Source organism: Stigmatopora nigra, chromosome 9 (assembly GCF_051989575.1).
Source record: "Stigmatopora nigra isolate UIUO_SnigA chromosome 9, RoL_Snig_1.1, whole genome shotgun sequence".
Classification (NCBI taxonomy): domain Eukaryota; kingdom Metazoa; phylum Chordata; class Actinopteri; order Syngnathiformes; family Syngnathidae; genus Stigmatopora; species Stigmatopora nigra.
Window position 1 is genome coordinate 6,163,172 of NC_135516.1, and position 19,086 is coordinate 6,182,257.

Sequence of the window (19,086 nt, forward strand, 5' to 3'; positions counted from 1 at the left end):
AAATTGCAAAATTTCCCATAGGTTAGAGTATTAGTGTGAATGTTCTCCTTGTGCCCCTGTGATTGGATGCCCAACAGTTCAGGGAGTCCCCCACCTGGAATAGGCTGGAATAGGCTCCAGCACCCCCCGGTGACCCTTGTGAGGATAAGCAGTTCAGAAAATGAATCAATAATTAAGTTTATCAGTACCATTGCATTCATATCCAACCATTATATATATATATATATATATATATATATATATATATATATATATATATATATATATATATATATATATATATATATATATATATATATATATATATATATATATATATATATATATATATATATATATATATATATATATATATATATATATATATATATATATATATATATATATATATATATATATATATATATATATATATATATATATATATATATATATATATATATATATATATATATATATATATATATATATATATATATATATATATATATATATATATATATATATATATATATATATATATAATAGGTCAAAAGACAAAAAAATCACTATTGGTACTAATACTTATTTTGTTTGTCTTTGACTTGACCTATAAAGGGTTAAATGTACATTTCAAATGACCAAAATACTCACTTTCTTTTTAAATGATTACATCTTTTAAGGGTAAACTTTTGAATAGCTATCTACTGTGGTGACCACTGTCCTTGAAAAGGTTAAACAGCAGAGAGCCCTTCCCATAGCACCACTGATGCGGCCAGCCAATTGCCAACAAGCTGAGCCAAGACCCGAAGGTGGAGCTCTCCATTGAAACAGGGTGTGGTTCTGAAACTTGTCTCTCACTCACATTCTGGCTTTAAATGGCACACAGTAGCCAAGCTCCCGCGCTTATCCCGGCCTAACGCTTGTTCGTACGTGTCCGGAATTACACCCCGGCACGATCCCCATCCCCCTGACATTTCTTTGGAGTACTTGACACAGAGTGACGCGGACCCGCAGCTGGGAAGTAGTGCTGCGGTTTAATTCCGGCGTGTGCTTCCAGCTCTTCTCTGACCGGTTTTCGGGGTTTGATTGTATGAGCGCACACCCTGGCTGTTACAGGATCAAAAGCTGAGGACTCAGCAGGTGAGTCACCAGCTGATTGTGAAACAGCTGCCATTTCCTTTACACACACTTCATTCTCTTATCACAACTTCAATTACGTGGGGAATTTTTAGGTGGTACCTGTTTTATCAATAGTCACACAATGAAAATGTTTTTTGTTTGCAGGAAAATGTTTGGAATTTTGTGGTGTTTCTAAAATAGTTTAAGTCAAAGAGGTTAATTTAAAATGCAATAAAATATGACCCAGTAACGAGTGCAAGCTGAAATGAGTTCATGAGCTCATAAAAAAATTTCAATTAACTGATGTCAGAATTGAAGTGTTGTTTTTCCTCATACATTTTCTAATGCAGATGATACTATCTTTAACTTAAAAGAATTCAGGAAGCTGAGTGATTTTATGTTGAATTATCAAAACCTTTGGACTATTTTAGTTGACTGTTAAATACATTCATTGTTTTATCTTAAAGAATGGACCAATTGTATTTATAAATCGAGGAAAAGTAGACTTTTTTTTCCTTTTTAATATGAATACTTGACATTTCCCTTATAAATTATATATTCTTTAAAAGGACAGTTTTTAATTTTGATAGACTTACTTTAACAGGATGACCTTTTATTATTATATTTCATAATGTTAAAATGTTCTATCATTTTAAATAATAATAAAACTATTTGGAAAAAATATTTTTCTCAAAAACATTCAAATTACAAGACCATTCATTCCACGTGGTCATCAGACTTAATTCATATGAAAAAAATGTAAATCCATTTTAAATGTTATAAATGTCCTAATACAACCAAGACCAATTTTGTTTTGTAACCAGTGGCATAAATCCATAATTTAAACTTGCATATGTAATGTGCATTCAAAATATTGAACCATCAGGCCATCCATTTATTGGGTAACACTCTCGTCCTCTCCCATTTTTCGCTTTGTGCCTGTGTTGGGAGTATTTTCCATCTCTTTTGAATGACAGTAAGAGGTGCAGAACTCTAAAATTCCATTCTTGCAAACCAAAAACAAACAAAAGTAGTCAACCGCAATCATGTTTGTGTAAAACAGGAGATATGCGATCATTTCAAACATGCTCCCTATGTTGATTCGCACTCGCGAGGCCTGATAAACCACCGTGACTGGGCTCGCCGTGGGCCAAGGGGTTGGCCTCACCCGTTTGACTTGATCTGTTAGTCAGCTAGAGAGCATTTCATTGTTCTCCACTGACAACGCACTTCAATGAGAACCCATGGCATTTGGCAAAGAAAATCAACTTCTTGACAATGGTCATAGTATCAAAAGAGATAAACATATAAGAGTGGACATTCCCAAATGACTCAGATTGATTCAATTAGTTTGGAAATAACCCGCTTTAAATAATATGGCATTGTTGATCTATCCATTTCAATGACGATTTATACAAGCATTCATTCATTTTCTGAACCGCTTATTCTCAAGGGTCACAGGGGGTGCTGAAGCATATCCCAACTAACTACCGGCACCGGGTGGGGGACACCCTGAATTGGTGACCAACCAATCGCAGGACACAAAGGACAACCATTCATACCTTGGGGCAATTTAGACTGTTCAACCAGCCTGCTCTGCATGTTTTGGGGATGTGGGAGGAAACTAGACTACCTGGAGAAAACCCACACTAACCCCGGGAGAACATTCAAACTCCACATAGTTGAACCCCCGACCCCCGAAACTGTGAAGCCGACGCCCTACCCACTTAGGCACCGGGCTGACGCTCCATCCATCTATGCAAACTGTTGCCATTCAAAAAAACAGAATCATTAACATTACAGGCCTAAGGTTAATCTTGAGTAAATTAGAGGTGGGCAGATGTATGAAATAAGGTAAAATTTAAGTGGAATTTGTGCATATTTTTATGGCATTTATGAAGATGTTTTATGCATCGATATTTTTTCATTGATTTTCTGAACCACTTTATTTACTACCACTCGGGGGGGGTGCTGGAGCCTATCACTGCTGACTTAGGGCCAGGAGCGGGGGACAACACCCTGTATCGGTGGCCAGCCGATCGCAGGGCACGAGGAGACTGACAGCCATGCACACTCAAACCCATAACTACGGTCAATTTTAGTGTCCAATCAGCCTACAATGCATCTTTTAGGGATATGGGAGGAAAATGGAGTACTCTGAGAAAACCCATTCAGGCCCAGGGAGAATATGCAAATTCAACACAGGTGGATCGACCTGGATTTGAACCCATGACCTCAGAGCTGTGAAGCCGTCGCGCGAACCACTCATACGCTGGGCCACCCATTCATAGATATTGATCATTACATTTTACTATTACTAAATCATTTGTGTAGTAGACATGCACCTACTTATGCCAGGTGTGGTACTGGCGTGTGCCCAGAGCGAGCAATGAGTACTCACAATAGTACTCAGTGTGCTCAGGAAGGTTGTCTTTCTGCCCAGACAAAAAGAAAAAATTAGAGGGAACATTGGGGCGGATCATTCTAGATTTTGATCATTCTAAATTATCACCATCCACAGTGTGTTGCTCTCTGATGCTTGAGCAATGTATTATTATTATCCCAGTTGAAATGGATTGTGCATGTTACCCCCAACCCGTGCCTGCGTACCTTTTTCTCTGGATTCTCTACTTTTAGAATGAGACTTTAGCAATGCAAATTTTGACTATATCTTATTTAAAAAGTGTGTTCCTCTCCAAATATGATACTGGCGTGCTATACTAATGGAAACATCACATCACACCAGAGTAAACTAAGTCATGAGCGGAATTAAGATATTTTGTGGCCTTTTAATTCAGTTCCACTGATTTAGTCTGATATAATATGATTAATTTTAATGAAACGTTAAACCATTAAAAAGCACTACTACAGTCGATCTAAACTTTTTAAGTTTTAGTATCATCTAAAAAATACTTGACTAGTAGATCTACTTTATCAATGAAAGTGGTAGAGTTTTTAACCACATGTCAAGGGCACTGAAATATGAGGTTTACTTGAATCTATCGGTTATTTATGTATTAAATGATTTCTTTTAATTGCGCGTTGGCTCAGTATAAGTTGCCAAATGTAGAGTAAACCTTTTCATTTTTCAGTCTGCCTTTGAATGAGTGTGTGCAGCTGCCTTCTGTTTGTTTAGGTGAACAGGAGACTGCCGAACTGCTTGTGACGCAGCGTGTCTGGGCTCGTTTCAGAAAACGAGGTGAGCAGTCAGCATGCTGCGAGAAGCAGGATCCAATATTTTAAAACTCTACGACGACCTGCTGTCAAAATGCGGTGAGTTTATTCACTACCACAGCACACGCACCCTGGTATTTGTCAATGTACTTGCCGATATCCCATGGATTGATGTGAAAATTCTCTACTGGTGGTTTATAGACCCTCGGATCAAAGACTACCCGATGGTCCACTGTCCTGCATGGATGACGACCCTCCTAGTGGGCTACGTGATCTTTGCAGTTTACTTGGGCCCTCGTCTGATGGCCAACCGGAAGCCATTCCAACTCAATACTGCTATGGTTGTCTACAACTTCGGAATGGTGGCGTTCAATGCTTTTATCGTGTACGAGGTAAGACTAACGACGAGGAGATTTGTGACAAGATTGGATTTGAATGTGTGTGTCTTGGTGTGCAGTTTATGATGTCCGGATGGGGGACCACCTACTCGTGGAGATGCGATCTCATCGATCCGTCCAATAGTCCGCAGGCACTTCGGGTAAGGTTGCAAATTTTATTGGTGGAAAAAGAAATTCAGGGAAATGTTCTGGGTTGAGCATTTGAAGCTGTGAAATTTTTAAAATTATTTTTAAAGTAAATAAAAAAGGCTTTGCAGAGTAAATTGCACTGTAACTGTAATTTTTTAAAAAGAAAATGTTGGAAGTAAAAGGTGTAACAGGTGTATTGTCTTTGAGATGGGTAGATTATTTAAAAACATGAGACTGTTATTGGAGAAAAAACAATGCATATTTTTTTGATTTTCAAGTGATTCAATCCGATAATATTTTTCCTAATAGATAGAATTAGATTTTGATTTATTTTAGTTTGAAGAAAGCATTTTATTGGAGTAAAACAGAACAAGTCCAAAGTGAATCTTACTCAAAATTACATGAAAAATAGATTAACTTATTTTTTTAAACACATTTATGTCTTCTCTTTTGACCAAGAAATCCATAAACAATTCATATTTTCAAACATTATTATTTGAGAGCCATACTCGGAATTTAAAAGTAAAAATAATATAAAATGTGAGCATTTATTATTCATTTCACCACTTTGAAAGTAAATAAAAGTATGAATTATTTTGAGAACATGATTTCACTGTTGCTAATCAATGAGAGAATGCATACAGAAGAGCCTAATGAAGAAAAATTATGATTTTAAAAAGGCGGAGAGCCATATACACCCATCAAAAGAGCCACATATGGCTCCCGAGCCATAGATTCCCTACCTCTGCTCTATGATGTGATAAATTTAAACTCGTTGGCTACCAATGACAGCAATTCAAGTGTAATAATTGTAAATTGTTCTTGTACATGACAACTCAAAAATATTCCCCTCTGCTTTCCTCAGATGGTCCGAGTGGCTTGGATGTTTTTCTTTTCTAAATTCATCGAACTTTTCGACACGGTACATTTTTCTTCCATCCACTTAAATTTTGGAGAACCTCTTTCATTCCAATCTTGAAACTGACTTGGCATTATTTCAGGTTTTCTTCGTGTTGAGGAAGAAACAAAATCAGATCACTTTTCTCCATGTCTTCCATCATTCTTTCATGCCTTGGTCCTGGTGGTGGGGGGTCATGCTGACTCCTGGTGAGGACTTATTCATACTCCTTTTAATATTTTGTATTGCACAAACATATTGGACTTTTTCCCCCCTTCTTTAGTCGGAGGGATGGGCTCCTTCCACGCCATGGTGAACTCAATGGTCCATGTCATTATGTACACGTACTATGGATTGTCTGCTGTTGGGCCACGCTTCCAAAAATTCTTATGGTGGAAGAAATACATGACCGGCATCCAGCTGGTATGTACTGCAGGCATTTAAGGATGTATAATGTATAATCCAGGAAACTAGGATGATATATTTTCTTTTTAATGATCAGTAGTTCTAAAACACTGTAAATGAAATACAACCACTGGTGTTTAGGCTAATTGGGAAAAAGTGATTGCTGCATATCAAACCCAAACGAGTAAAATACAACCAATTACAATGCTTTAACAATTAGTGTCCTCAGTTGCCAAACCATTATTGAAGTTTTTTTTTTTTTTTAAATTAAGGACGATGTAACACAATGGTAAACCTGAGCTTATCCAAATCTTTTAGAAAGTAATTTTTGAGTGTTTTAAAAGTGTTTTTAATTCACGGCACCCTTTATTGGTAATAAAAACACTAACCTACACACAATAACACTAATGCAAATTTAACCCCTTAACCCTCTGTTGCTTTGACATCAACCAAGTAAAGTTGAATTCTACATTCTGTAATGTACATCAACATAACTAAATGAATATTGGCTCCAAATATTGGTTATTAGGTATATCCTAACTACTAATCAGTATCTGTATTGATTTTGAAAAACCCATATCAGTCGATCACTAAAAAAATGATATGCTATACTCCTTTACTCTTTATTATTTTTATAGGTGTGTAATTGTACAACAATAAGCAAAATATAAATGACAAAATTAATACATTTTTAAACAAAACCTTAGCACCTTCATGAAGTATGAATGACTCCTAAATGTAAAATGGCACAATACAAATTCCAATCTGAATGTGCCAAATATTTCAACAAATTAAATAAATACAACTCACATGAAGGTAAAAGTACATTACAATAGTATAAAAACATGGGCTCTGCTGTAAATAAACAATGTAAGAGTAAATAATTTACCCAGAAATGTATAAATAATATAAAAATTTGGTGTCAATGTAACATTTCCTACTACTTCTTTGTATGTCACAGACGCAGTTCATTGTTGTGTCAATACACATCAGTCAGTACTACTTCATGGAAAAGTGCGACTACCAAGTGCCTCTGTGGATCCACCTCATCTGGATGTACGGGGTGCTCTTCTTCTTCCTATTTTCTAACTTCTGGCTACAGGCCTACATCCGCGGCAAACGCCTCCCTGCCACGGAACCCCAGAAAGCATCTCCAGTGCCCCCAATTCCCAACGGCACCCACCGACATGACGGCGATGCAAACCAACATGAGCACAGTCATACCAATGGCAATGTGCAATTGGGAAAAGTTAAAGAAATCTAACTCTTTCCCCTGAACCTGGCATAGTGACTTTGGATACAGTACACACAGTAGTACACAATTGGAAGCCATTTAAACATTTATTCTGTATCAACTTTACTAGTTCACTCTTTGACCTGTAATTTTTTTTCCACTTTCTGTACACAACGGGGGACAAACGTTGGTTACTAGTGAGGGAAAAGTATATAATATATTTGAAATTGGCAACACATCAGAACTACAAGTGAGGCACTAATTTATTAGCGACCTTTGACTGCAACTGTTGTCCTATCCATTTGGACTGGGAGAGTGATTGGACAAGTTTTGCCGTCAATGGTTGGGAACAAGTGAACTAGGACTAACCAATTGATATCAAGTAATGTTGAAATGGCAAAGATCTAACCCATGTAGACTGATGTTGGTAAATGAAGGGCTAATTTTTTTTTCCGTCTTCATGAAGGTCGGTGCTGTTTTAAATTAGATAATGTTCCTTCATTGCAGTTTTTGAAGTCCGTTACCACACACTGAATACTACTGCGTGTAAATAGCTAAACTGCCAATAATTCAAGGTTTTCATTGTACATGTTTTTTTTTTATTTATTTTTTGGAAATAAAATACATTTTAGATATCAAGGTCAATGTCATTTGGAAAGCAATTGGTGATTTTGCACTGGGTCAGAAATAAAAGTTATTTTATGACATTTAAGAATGACAGAAGTATCGATCTATATACTTAACTGTGAAGATTTCTTTTAAGCCAATAAGAGACTGCAGCAGGAATTATTAGATCTTAATTTGATATGAAAACAAATGATTGGATCTGAGTCCCCATTTCAACTTGTAACTCGTTTTTAAATGTAATATTACATTTAGGACAAGGTACATGGGTTTTTTAATTAAAATTTAAAAAAATTAAAAAACAAATGCATAATTTTCATGCTTCAATTTTGTAAATGCTGCAGAGTCGCCCAACTTCATCGACCACATTTCAAGAGTGGTGTGAATTTCGATGTATTTAAATTGGAAACTTGGCACTTTTCCAAACTGGTTGAGTAAAAAAAATTTGATGGCAATTTTTTTGGGATTTACAGACTTTAGGGAGGCTGTCAGAAGTCTGTTACTTGTCCAGAGTAAATTCCTGGAATACCAGATAAGTTGGCAGCTCTTGTGTACTATAGTTAATGATCTAAAGTATAAACAGTATGACAAATGCAATTTTAAATCATATAATCAAGTCTGATCAGTTAGATCTTAAATTAACTGGTATATATACTATTACACCCTCCTCTTGGCTTACTTTACATAGTGAAGTGCAGTTAGATAATTTCATAGTACAATATCCAAGTCAGGTTTCAACAGTGAGCACTTTTATTGAGGAAAATCATAATACACAAAGCATGCAATGTACAGGTGTGGAAAAATACCTTCATGATGAGTCACTAAAGTACTGGAAGCATTTAAGTTAGCTATGTCCTAAATAATGTCCAGCCCACTTTCACTGCAATTGTAAAAATACATATTTTACATCTGTAAAGTCCAGCAAAGAATTCCAATTTATTGACTGAACACAAAAAAATAAAAATAAAAGTACACTCCTATTGCACAAATAAATCATCTGATGGAGTGAGTTAAGGCAGAATGGAGGGATCGAAGATTCTTGTCTTTGGTTTTTTTCTTGGGGTCCATTGCAAAACACTTCCACATGCGAATAGTCTCATCAGCACCCAGACTGGCCACTGATGAGTTGTCTGGACTCAGAGCGACGTTGAGTATTCTAGCCTCATGTCCTAACACACACACAAACCAAATTAACCCTCAGGCATCAACAAATACCCAATTCATTTGAAGCATATGTGCTGTCTTACAGTGAATAATCTTCTGCAAACCCTTGCCCCACAAAGAAACATTTACCAACAAAAATCTATTAGGAAAATGTACTCCACCCAGAAAATACTTACCATTGAGCTCTGCGATTTTTGTCATGGAAGGGTAGTTCCAGATGGCCAGATTATAGTTTGAGAAACCATGTGCAGAGAGCAGCTCCTTGTAGTTGGGCGCAAATGCAAGGGCAGACACCTTCAAGTGATCCCAAAGAAAATAGGTTATAATTCAGTAGATATTGCATTTCTAAAAAAAAAAAAAAAAACTTGGCACATTTACCTGGGACTGCGTGTCGAGCGAGCTGAGGCAGGAGCCGCTGTTAACATTCCAGATGCGGATATGACAGTCCGTCGTGCCACCCCCTGAGGCCAAAATGCCTGGTTGCCATGGACACCAGGCTAAAGCCTATAATCACAGCAGCAAATTATCTTTTGCAACATTAGGAGGGGAAAAAAAAAAACAATCTATAATATTTGTTTCAAAAGGACCCAACAATCCCTGACAATCAAAACTAAGAACTAATTATGCCACCAACCTTTACAGCCCCCTTGTGGAGACTGAGTGTGCGCAGCGACTGGTCAGAGTCTGACCGAGGTGCCTGTGACACGCCGGGCCAGATGCACACGAGGTTGTCATTGCCTCCGCTGGCCAGGTGGCGACCGTCTGGCGACCACTGCAGCCCGCACACCTCCTGAGTGTGGCCCCGTAAGGTGAAGATGTGGTGATCTGCTACCCTCACATCATGGTGGTGTATCTGACCTGAACGACTACCACTGGGGCGAGAGACCGAGATTGTGGTTGGTAAATTAAGAATTTGAGGAGTGTTTAAAAATATATATATAGATACCTGGAAAGAACATGGCTATTCCAGCTCAAGCTGCAAACTCTTGCAGAGTGGCTGGTTATCTGTCGAAGACATTTCTCTTTTTCCACATCCCACAACTATAAAACAAAAAAATAGGCAAAATAATGGTCGATAAGATGAACTTAAATATTATTTGTCAAACAGTAAAAATGTAAATAAATCATAATGAATGAAACAGACTTGGACTGCACAATCACTGGTGCCGACTGCCAGGTAGCTGCCATCTTTTGTCCAAGACAGGGAGCTGATGTAACTAGAATCATTTTCCATAGTGGTGAGATGAACGATATCACCTCGAGCAGCATCCCACAAGTAGACACAGTTTTGGAGAGCAACTGCTACAACATTACGGCTGCTCCAGTCGAGTAGATTCAAATCTGTGGGTGGACACAAAAATAATTGCATTGTACAACACAACACAAGTTTTACAACATCATTGCCTTAAAAAAAAAACCCTTACAAAAATCATTCCGAACTGCAGGGGCGTCTAAGATTTTATCGACTGTTGAATATATGTATCGTGTCTTTTTGTTGGAGATGGGAGTTACTGTGTGACTGTATAGGGACTTCATTGCGTTGTGTTGGCCTGCAAAAAACAAATGTACAATTCTTTACATTTGAGAGAAGGTCAGGAATTGGTGACTTGAGCCAAGCAGCTTTGGTTGGTTTTACAGGTGAGATGAAAAGTAAAGGCAATAATCACCATCTGGATTAACAGTTGGCTTCCCACTAAATTGTAGGATGCGAGCCTCTTCCAGGTTGCATCCGTTCAGCATGAGGGACCATCCTTTCTGATCCTTTAAAATAAATATAAAAGAAGATTTTTGGGTATAATGTAAACTGCAGGTAATTGTTGGCATAGAAATTCTGATTAAATCAAATCGTTAACCGATGTGGCTGCTGAAAGATCTTCCTTGGGCCGATTCTCCTTTGAGACCAAGAAACTCGCCACTTCTATTTGTTTATCATTCCGGACAGGTATGAAGCGGTCTTCTCCCATTGTTTTAGATGGAGTTGCTCTCCACCTGCCTTAAAACAAAAAAAAAAGGAAAAAAGCCAAGAATCATTCAGAGACCCGGGGAAAAGTTCCAAGTGGGTCTAAAAAAAATTATGTGGACTTTCTGTAACCCTGAACTGTTTTGAATTTGTGATGTTTTATTACAAGGGTCCAGATAGCATAGTATTGCTGTTTTCTTGGTGTAATACACCACAAATATATTTGATGGAGTTCAAAAGGTCTTTAGTGCCTTACTGCTCTGATGTAGGCATGTGGATGTTAAGAAACAATGGTATAATGATCTTTATTATTGGGGCTTAAGGGCTCGGTCATCATCCTTGCGGCGGGACAATTTGTGCTGCCACCAATTTAAAACACAATGTGATGGATCTTTTTCTTGAGTGTGTGTGTGTGAGACGTTACAGTAGTGGTGTCTTATAGTCTAACATGGCCAGGGCTTACCTGGTGTTTTGGCCGGAGTCTTACCCGGCGTCTTGGAGGCGTTCAATGAGATATTGGAGGTCTTCCCCGGGGAAAGGCCATTTGTAGACGCGTTGGACGCACTGGCTTTTCTCTGCCATCGAGCAATCGGCGCATTAGTGATGGGCACGTCCAGCTTTAGCGTATTGCTAATGTCGTTTTCCAGTCCGAACTGGGCCATTGTCAAAGCGTGCCTGTGATGGAAATGGGGACGGCATTTAAAAATATAGTACAGCGTGTAATATTTTCAAAGAGTGAAAACTACGAATATACTACTCTATTTATTCAAAATTTTGCCCCAGATACATAACTTTTACTCACTATTCGAGTCTCAGTCTTGTAAGCACAAAGTTGACCAGCTGTATTTCACTTCGAGAGTTTGAATTTTTTGAATTAAGGCCACCCAGTTAAAAAACCATCGGAACGAAACGCGATTGGTTCATCACCCACCGGTTGTGAATAGGCTTACGTGATTGGTGAATCCGATACGAAGTCTTCCGGAGACGGTCAATATAATGAGGTGCATTAAAGCAAATGCTGCCATCTAGCGCACAGGATGTAATAATGTTATGAAAGCTCAAGATCACCTAAAAGCATATTATACACATCATATTATGTATATATGTCATGTAAGTGACACGTTGGCAAAGTTCTTCTAACTGATCCAAAATTAATAGTAAAAACAACATTATTTGGAGTAATTGTGCAAAAAATAATAGTTGTGCTTTTCTTACACCACACACACAGAGTGGTGATTAGATTACAAAGTAGTTTGTTAGGGCTTGAAGCCTTCCTGTATGTTAATTTGCCTTTTTGCCCCTCACTTTTACCTTCCTGTTTCATTTGTATATGACCCCTGATAAGCAAATGGTCAGAAGATTCTGGGAATTTAGACATGGGGGATTAGGCTCTTTAAATGTAGTTGATTTAACTGTCTGTCTAAGAGTCTACTCATTAAAAGCAAAAACTATATAGTCACCTTCTGTCTTTTTTTATGCAATATGCTAGTTTTATTCATTCATTCGTTCACTATCTGAACCTTTATTCTCACAAGGTTTGCTGAGGGTCCTGGAGCCTAGCCCGGGCTGACCTCGGGCACCAGGTGGGGGGAACCACACGAGGATTAAACAAATTGTTTAGTTTTAGACACAAAAAAAACCCAAATGAATAATTGTACCTTTCCAATTTTTTTTTAATGTGTATGAAAGAATGAAAACATCACATTTCATTTTTGGTAGAAGAACTGTCAATGGTGAGGCAAAATAATATGAAGATATTTGATATATTACAATTGCAATACACAACCACACTTCAATTATTTGTACAAAATACTAAAGTATTTAATGTGCTCACTAGCAGATTTGTATCACATTAGACTGACAAGTGCTAAAGTGCTGATTAAACAAGCTTCTGAAAACCAGTTAATAATTGGTCTTCAGTATTTAATGAATATTGATTCATGCAAATATATTGTATACAAAAATCTGAGCTGCAATTTATCTTTAGATCATAAAGAATGAAAACCGTTGCCTTTTCTCTTCATGGACTTCTCTTTCCTTAGTATAGTGTATGATTGACCCAATAATGCCTACAAGAAAACAAAGATTATTTGTAGAGTTGATCAATTGCTGTAGACATAAAGTAGTGAGTTAATTATGATGTAAGGCAGGTGAAAAACAAGTTAATGTGTGCACAGTTTCACAAAATATTAAACTCCCCACCCAACTAATCTTCCATCTAATGCTGTTAACAGACAAAGGTAAAGAATGTTGTTTTCTTACCTCCAGGGTGAAGAAGACCTGAGTTGAAAGAAAGCGAGAAATAGAAAATCACATGACCAGGCATGCAATAAAACAACATACCATTGCGAATCTCATCTCATCACATTTTCCAAACCGCTTTATCCTCACTCGGGTTGCGGGGGTGCTGGAGCACATCCCAGCTGACTTTGGGCCAGAGGCGGAGGGTCAGCCTACCATGAACGTCTTTGGTATAAAGTAGGAAACCGGAGTACCCAGAGAAAACCCACGTAGGCCCGGGGAGAACATGCAAACTCCAAACAAGTGGACCATCCTGGATTTGAACCCAGGTTTCCAAACTTTTTTTTTTCCAAGATCTTTCTCATTTTTTCGGAACACCAACAAAGCTTGGCAGTTACATAGTAGGTTAATATAATATCTCCAATAACTGGATGAGTCCATATAATGATCTCTTAATTCTTTGGGCTTCATGTTTCATTGATTCAGTGTTAGTGTTGTATGATCGACCAAAACTAGGTTGGCGATCTACAGGTAGAAAACACCTTATCTACCCGATCTGATGTCTGTAGCACTAGACAGGGAGGAATACACAGCCTAGCATGTTAGAGGACTACAAAAATCTGCAGCTCATTCTGGGTGTGACGTCATTTGTCTGGGTATTTTTTTGGGTGTGCGCGGCCAAGTCACCTAAGAAGTAAGACTAATTCGGATGTCATTTCATTTTTGAGCCTTTTCCGTTGCTTATTATGATGCATTGGAGTCCAAAATATGTTCTGCTTTTGTTTTAAAGGCGCTTGCTGACGTATTTCATAGCACATTTAAGCAAGCAAACGGCACCGTGCGTAAACTCCGAAATCAGTGTCGTAATCCGAGGACTGTTTTGCGTGTGATTGGCACAGCCTTACGGCAGCTGTACGTACACTGCTGCACCCTGATTGGCTGAGCCGTTGCCAGGAGTGTTGACAAGAAACATGGCTTCCATCTCTGTTGTAGAACCGCAAGAAATGGAAGGTGAGTCCATAATGTCGAAACGCAGTTGTCCCGTCTCATCCATCCACAATATTGAATGCCATTTACGACAATTAGTGTATCTTTGAACCTACGAGGCCATTGGAGTTGTCGTTTACGTGTGACTAACAGAAATTCGGCTCACGTTTGCTAGCTTGCGTGCTAACATCAAGGCTCGCTGGCTGACGTCGTTGGTTGACGCCGACCATCGAGCCGCGTTGTCCGCGAGAATCGATGTCCGAGTCTGGCTTGACAGATCGACTCGCGCCGGGGAGGTAACCATGTGGCTAACGTTCTTCTACAACCTGTTTCACACCGCTCAACATGTATGGCAATTTCACGACGTAAACGGTGGATTGAAAAGCAAATTGCTCCGGAATGATGGGAGCACACCCACATTAACGAATCGGTACTGTTTTTTTTAAATTTTGTATTAATTGTCATTTGTAAAGATAACTAGGCAGTCTTAACTTTCCTATGTTTGTGCCCTTTTCGAAAAGTGTATTATTCTCAGACATCTTATGATCCAAAAATGTATTTTACCAAAACGCAAAACATGTATGTTTGAATTATTATACCCAACTTGAGCATCCATTTGGTTTTAATTAGAACTTCCTTCGACTGCCATGATTTTTTTTTTATATTTTGCTGCTTTATTAATCTGTTATTTGCTTGTAAAGTGTCATTGAGTCTTTTAAAATGCATCTATAATAATTCTGGTCATTATTGCATCCAGTGCGCTAAAGTTTCATCATTTTTCATCCTAACTAAGCAGTGTTATCCTGCTCTAATGTCACTATGATGTCATCACGTTGGCCAGCCATGTTATGTCGCTTAAACCTGGACTGGATTTTATTTTGTGTGCTTGTTTTACAGTGGATCGGAAGGGAGAGTCCGAGGAATCAGGCGACGACGAGACAAGGAGGAAAAGCATCAATGGCGACATGGATCCAAACCAGCCTCCCGCCACGAGTAAGTCATCCCGACACACTTGCATTCAGAGGGGAAAAAAATTGCAAATTATTTTTCTTTTATCTTTTTATTATCCACTGACGGATGTATAAACATTAGATTGAGACAGAGGTCTTCTCTTTGTGTTCATGAATGTATTTTTTTTAACTAGATAAAGAAGAGTCTCCCGTTGAAATGGACACTATAACGTTGGATCCAGAAGAGGAGGTGAAATGATGTTTATACATATCATAACTTGAATTTGATGAGTCCATGTATATCTTCCACTTCATCTCTGTATTAAGCCTTAGATTTTTCTTCTTTTTACAGGATGTCGACCTAGTTCATTGCCGTATTGGAAAAATTGAAGGACTTGAAGTTCTACAGAAAGCAAAAGTAAGCCATTTAGCACATTGTGGCTTAATTTCTAATGTATTACCAAATTGTGAAATGTATTTTTTTCACCCGTTTTAAAAAACAAAAGAAAACCCCACCAAAAATGAAGATTTCTCGATCCTTTCTTGTCTTGTTCACACAGACCCTCTCCCTAAGGCAGAATCTGATTAAAAAAATTGAAAACCTGGACAGTTTGAGCTCACTACAAGAGCTCGATTTGTACGACAATCAAATCCGCAAGTTGGAAAGCCTGAACAAGCTCACACAGTTGGAGTAAGTTGGACTAAGTTTGACTAAGACTTATTCTTTTGAACTAAATTCAACATGTAAATAATAGCACCTCTTTACTGAACCTGTTTTCCTCAACTCTATCCTCTAGGCAGCTGGATGTGTCCTTCAACCTTTTGAGGAAAGTGGAGAGTTTGGAACAGCTGACTGGATTGAAAAAACTTTTCCTCCTTCACAACAAAATTGCCAGTATAGCCAACCTGGGTCACTTAACCTGTCTGGAGATGTTGGAGCTAGGCTCCAATCGCATTCGAGTATGTGAGCTTTGCGTTTTTTGCAAGTTGTTATCAGTATTATTTAGTTGTTGTGGTTTTTTTTAGGTCATAGAGAACTTGGATACCCTCACCACTTTGCAAAGCTTATTCCTTGGTACCAATAAAATTACCAAGCTGCAGAATATGGACAATTTGCACAGCCTGACCGTATTAAGCATTCAGGTACTTATTACACTTTTAAAGTGGCTGTTTTCAGTGCTGTGGATATGTGGTTGCTTGCTTTTTAAAGTTGTTCATATGCTGAGTCAAGTAAACTGGAAAGCTAAATAGAAAACATTGTGCACTAAAATACAACATTGGATCTGTAGGGTGCTGTAGTTCATTGAATAAAATCTATTCGGTTAATAAAATAGCTAGAATGGAAAAATAGAAGAATCAAGATTAGACAATACATGTATAATTTCAATTAATGATGCAGTAGAGTTTTGGATGAAATTATGAACTATTTTTTTTCCTTTGCATTTTCAGAGTAATCGGATTACTAAAATGGAAGGTCTGCAGAACCTGGTCAGCCTACGAGAGCTCTACTTAAGCCACAATGGCATTGAGGTCATCGAGGGCTTGGAAAACAATGTTAGACAAAAACCTGTCCATTGTGTACTCTGCCCGCTGCAGAAATGAACATCAACAACAACAGCAGCAAATGCAAACTGTTATCTTTGTCTCTCCCATCAGAAAAAGCTGACAACTCTGGATATCGCCGCCAACAAAGTCAAGAAGATTGAGAACATTAGCCATCTAACAGAACTGCAAGAGTTCTGGGTAAGAAGAAATGTTTCATATTGTCTTTATGCTTTCTTGCTTATGTCCATTGCTGTCAATGCCATTGTATGAATTAGTCTATATTTCACTTATAAACATCTTTTTAAAAAAATCAACATTTCCAAAAACGCACTTTCAAACTGCCTTCAGATGAACGACAACCAGATTGACAACTGGTCGGATCTGGACGAGCTGAAGAACGCCAAATCGCTGGAGACTGTCTACCTGGAGAGAAACCCGCTTCAGAAAGACCCGCAGTACCGACGAAAAATCATGCTGGCGCTGCCAAGTGTGCGCCAGATCGACGCCACCTTCATCCGCTTTTAAACGCCACCCAGTACAGTATACCGTTCCCTTCAGTGTTCCCCCCCATGCACCCTTCTCACCACTCCATCACTGAAACATCATTTCTTTGTTCACAAATTACTCATGGGGACATTAAAAGCCACCTACTTATGCACTTGCTTGCTACTTAACAACACTGGAAATAAACTGTGAAGTAACATCGAATCATCACATTCCTATGGCTGATCATACCAGAAATAATCATATTTGAATAATTAAAAGTGATGAAGGATCATTCGCCAAATCGTAAGTTTTACGTTGACTTAAGAGTACCCATGTTTACGAAATTTTAAGCTACAAGATGGGCCAAATGTAGTCATGCCTTTTTTTGACACAAATTATGATAAACAATTTAACTTTTTTTTTAAATTTCCGATTATGTTCACCTTTTTCCTGCCTTTGATTTTTCAAGGTTGCTTTTTATTCAGGCTTTCCCACCCTTTGTCTTTTCTGCCTTCATCTGTTCTCTCCCTGCATTTTGTTTTTGCTATTTTTTGTTTGCCTTCCTTTCGTCAGTATTTTTTTCAATACTGTTTTAGAATTAACTTACTATTATTAATTCAATTTATCTTGTGCTGCCTGTTCAAAAAGAGCTCAGAATGCAAATTTATTATTGGCCCATCTGAAATTGAGTTCATTCAAAACTGCACCGAATGAAGTATTAATTGTTCAAATCTGAAAGCGCATCTTGTCAAACAAATTAACACATTTTGTGTGTGTTTGTGTTGAATTAATTTACAGCAAAAAGTGACGAATGTCTTCTACTCTGGTGTCGTCCATATCTTAAAGCTGTGTGACGGCTTAAAAGAATGTAACATTTGTTTCTATTTAGGATAGTGATTCTTTGATGGTTTTTTTGTAATGAATAGGCAAAAAAGATAGATCACAATTTGATTCTTTATCTTGTTCAGTTGATATTGAGTGCTTTGCAAAGGTTTTTACTGTTTTACCTCGAGTTTTGAGTCCGGATGACGAGTTAAATGATGCTGCAGTGACACATTCTTGTATTATTTATTGATGGTCGCACTCAGCTTAAGAAATCAAAAGTAAATGAGCGACTATATGGTGGTCTCTTGTAAACACTTGAGAGCACCTAATTTTGTGTATAGTTTGTTAAAAAATATACTTTGTGAGACATCATTGACATAAGATTTTGGTTTTCAAATTATAACATTTACTCCTATTTAACTATTTTAAACACTTGAGTCATTGTGTATTTTGAACTGGGTTAAAATCAAGTCATCTTAAAATGTCACTGAAAAGTGATCTGATTATTTCTTTAAATCTACATCACAGGGTTTTTGGACATGAAATGGAATGTATTATGCAAACAATAAATGTATAGTGCTACTTACTGTGTTGTTTGTCTTAATTTTGGCAATACCTCATTTCAGGTTTTATTATAATAGTGCCAAATCTTTGCTTTGACTCAAAATGATTGATTATACATCTTTGTGCACCCATGGTGGATTATTTGTGCAACTTTTAGTTGAGCTCAAGTAATTATAAGAATAATGGTGGAGAAGGTATTTAAATAATAAACAACCTGATATTCAAATAGGTGTTCATTCTTTACTCGTCACCAAATCTAAGTTCAAATGCCAAGAGCATCTTTGTCTTAATACTGGTCGTTAATGATTTAAGGACTTTTTTTACTGTTCTTACTAACCCATAGGAACTACAACAACCAAACGCATCACTTTGCGTGTGACGTATACAAAACTCGCGCCAGG

The 19,086-nt window shown here is 37.7% G+C and overlaps 3 protein-coding genes across 6 annotated transcripts; 2 read left to right on the forward strand and 1 right to left on the reverse strand.

The window, feature by feature from the left end:
• The first annotated feature begins 768 nt into the window (after positions 1-768).
• On the forward strand, positions 769-7,974 carry elovl1a (ELOVL fatty acid elongase 1a). Its single transcript, XM_077724265.1, has 8 exons — positions 769-1,122; positions 4,238-4,374; positions 4,477-4,667; positions 4,733-4,813; positions 5,668-5,724; positions 5,804-5,909; positions 5,984-6,123; positions 7,067-7,974. Exons 2-8 carry the CDS (start codon positions 4,314-4,316, stop codon positions 7,367-7,369), a joined length of 939 nt encoding a protein of 312 aa, XP_077580391.1. The 5' UTR covers positions 769-1,122; positions 4,238-4,313; the 3' UTR covers positions 7,370-7,974.
• A 716-nt stretch (positions 7,975-8,690) lies between these two features.
• Positions 8,691-12,038, reverse strand: cdc20 (cell division cycle 20 homolog). Of its 3 annotated transcripts, none has more exons than XM_077724264.1 (11): positions 11,890-12,038; positions 11,575-11,762; positions 10,981-11,120; positions 10,795-10,888; positions 10,552-10,677; positions 10,272-10,468; positions 10,074-10,168; positions 9,762-9,999; positions 9,506-9,631; positions 9,304-9,421; positions 8,691-9,132 (listed from the first exon to the last, which is right to left on the reverse strand). In XM_077724264.1, exons 2-11 carry the CDS (start codon positions 11,747-11,749, stop codon positions 8,957-8,959), a joined length of 1,485 nt encoding a protein of 494 aa, XP_077580390.1. In that variant the 5' UTR covers positions 11,750-11,762; positions 11,890-12,038; the 3' UTR covers positions 8,691-8,956. The 3 variants fall into 3 exon arrangements, with proteins under 3 accessions (XP_077580390.1, XP_077580388.1, XP_077580389.1); XM_077724262.1 differs by having other exon boundaries at positions 11,551-11,762; XM_077724263.1 differs by having other exon boundaries at positions 11,551-11,762; positions 11,880-11,940.
• A 2,132-nt stretch (positions 12,039-14,170) lies between these two features.
• Positions 14,171-18,707, forward strand: ppp1r7 (protein phosphatase 1, regulatory (inhibitor) subunit 7). Of its 2 annotated transcripts, none has more exons than XM_077725234.1 (10): positions 14,171-14,339; positions 15,213-15,308; positions 15,460-15,515; positions 15,618-15,683; positions 15,826-15,956; positions 16,063-16,225; positions 16,292-16,408; positions 16,715-16,819; positions 16,922-17,008; positions 17,159-18,707. In XM_077725234.1, exons 1-10 carry the CDS (start codon positions 14,300-14,302, stop codon positions 17,333-17,335), a joined length of 1,038 nt encoding a protein of 345 aa, XP_077581360.1. In that variant the 5' UTR covers positions 14,171-14,299; the 3' UTR covers positions 17,336-18,707. The 2 variants fall into 2 exon arrangements, with proteins under 2 accessions (XP_077581360.1, XP_077581361.1); XM_077725235.1 differs by lacking the exon at positions 14,171-14,339 and adding an exon at positions 14,363-14,745.
• Positions 18,708-19,086: the final 379 nt, after the last annotated feature.

Bases quoted from the DNA above. Each gene is read 5' to 3' on its own strand.
- cdc20 (XM_077724262.1), bottom strand. From the start codon at position 11,749: ATGGCCCAGTTCGGACTGGAAAACGACATTAGCAATACGCTAAAGCTG. The intron at 10,678-10,794 runs GTGATTATTGCC...TGTTTTTTGCAG, and splicing joins GCCAACTGTTAATCCAGATG to GCCAACACAACGCAATGAAG. The intron at 10,000-10,073 runs GTATCTATATAT...CTCTCGCCCCAG, and splicing joins AATAGCCATGTTCTTTCCAG to TGGTAGTCGTTCAGGTCAGA.
- ppp1r7 (XM_077725234.1), top strand. From the start codon at position 14,300: ATGGCTTCCATCTCTGTTGTAGAACCGCAAGAAATGGAAG. The intron at 16,409-16,714 runs GTACTTATTACA...TTGCATTTTCAG, and splicing joins TGACCGTATTAAGCATTCAG to AGTAATCGGATTACTAAAAT. The intron at 16,820-16,921 runs GTTAGACAAAAA...CTCTCCCATCAG, and splicing joins TCGAGGGCTTGGAAAACAAT to AAAAAGCTGACAACTCTGGA.
- elovl1a (XM_077724265.1), top strand. From the start codon at position 4,314: ATGCTGCGAGAAGCAGGATCCAATATTTTAAAACTCTACGACGACCTG. The intron at 4,375-4,476 runs GTGAGTTTATTC...GGTGGTTTATAG, and splicing joins CGACCTGCTGTCAAAATGCG to ACCCTCGGATCAAAGACTAC. The intron at 5,725-5,803 runs GTACATTTTTCT...GCATTATTTCAG, and splicing joins TCATCGAACTTTTCGACACG to GTTTTCTTCGTGTTGAGGAA.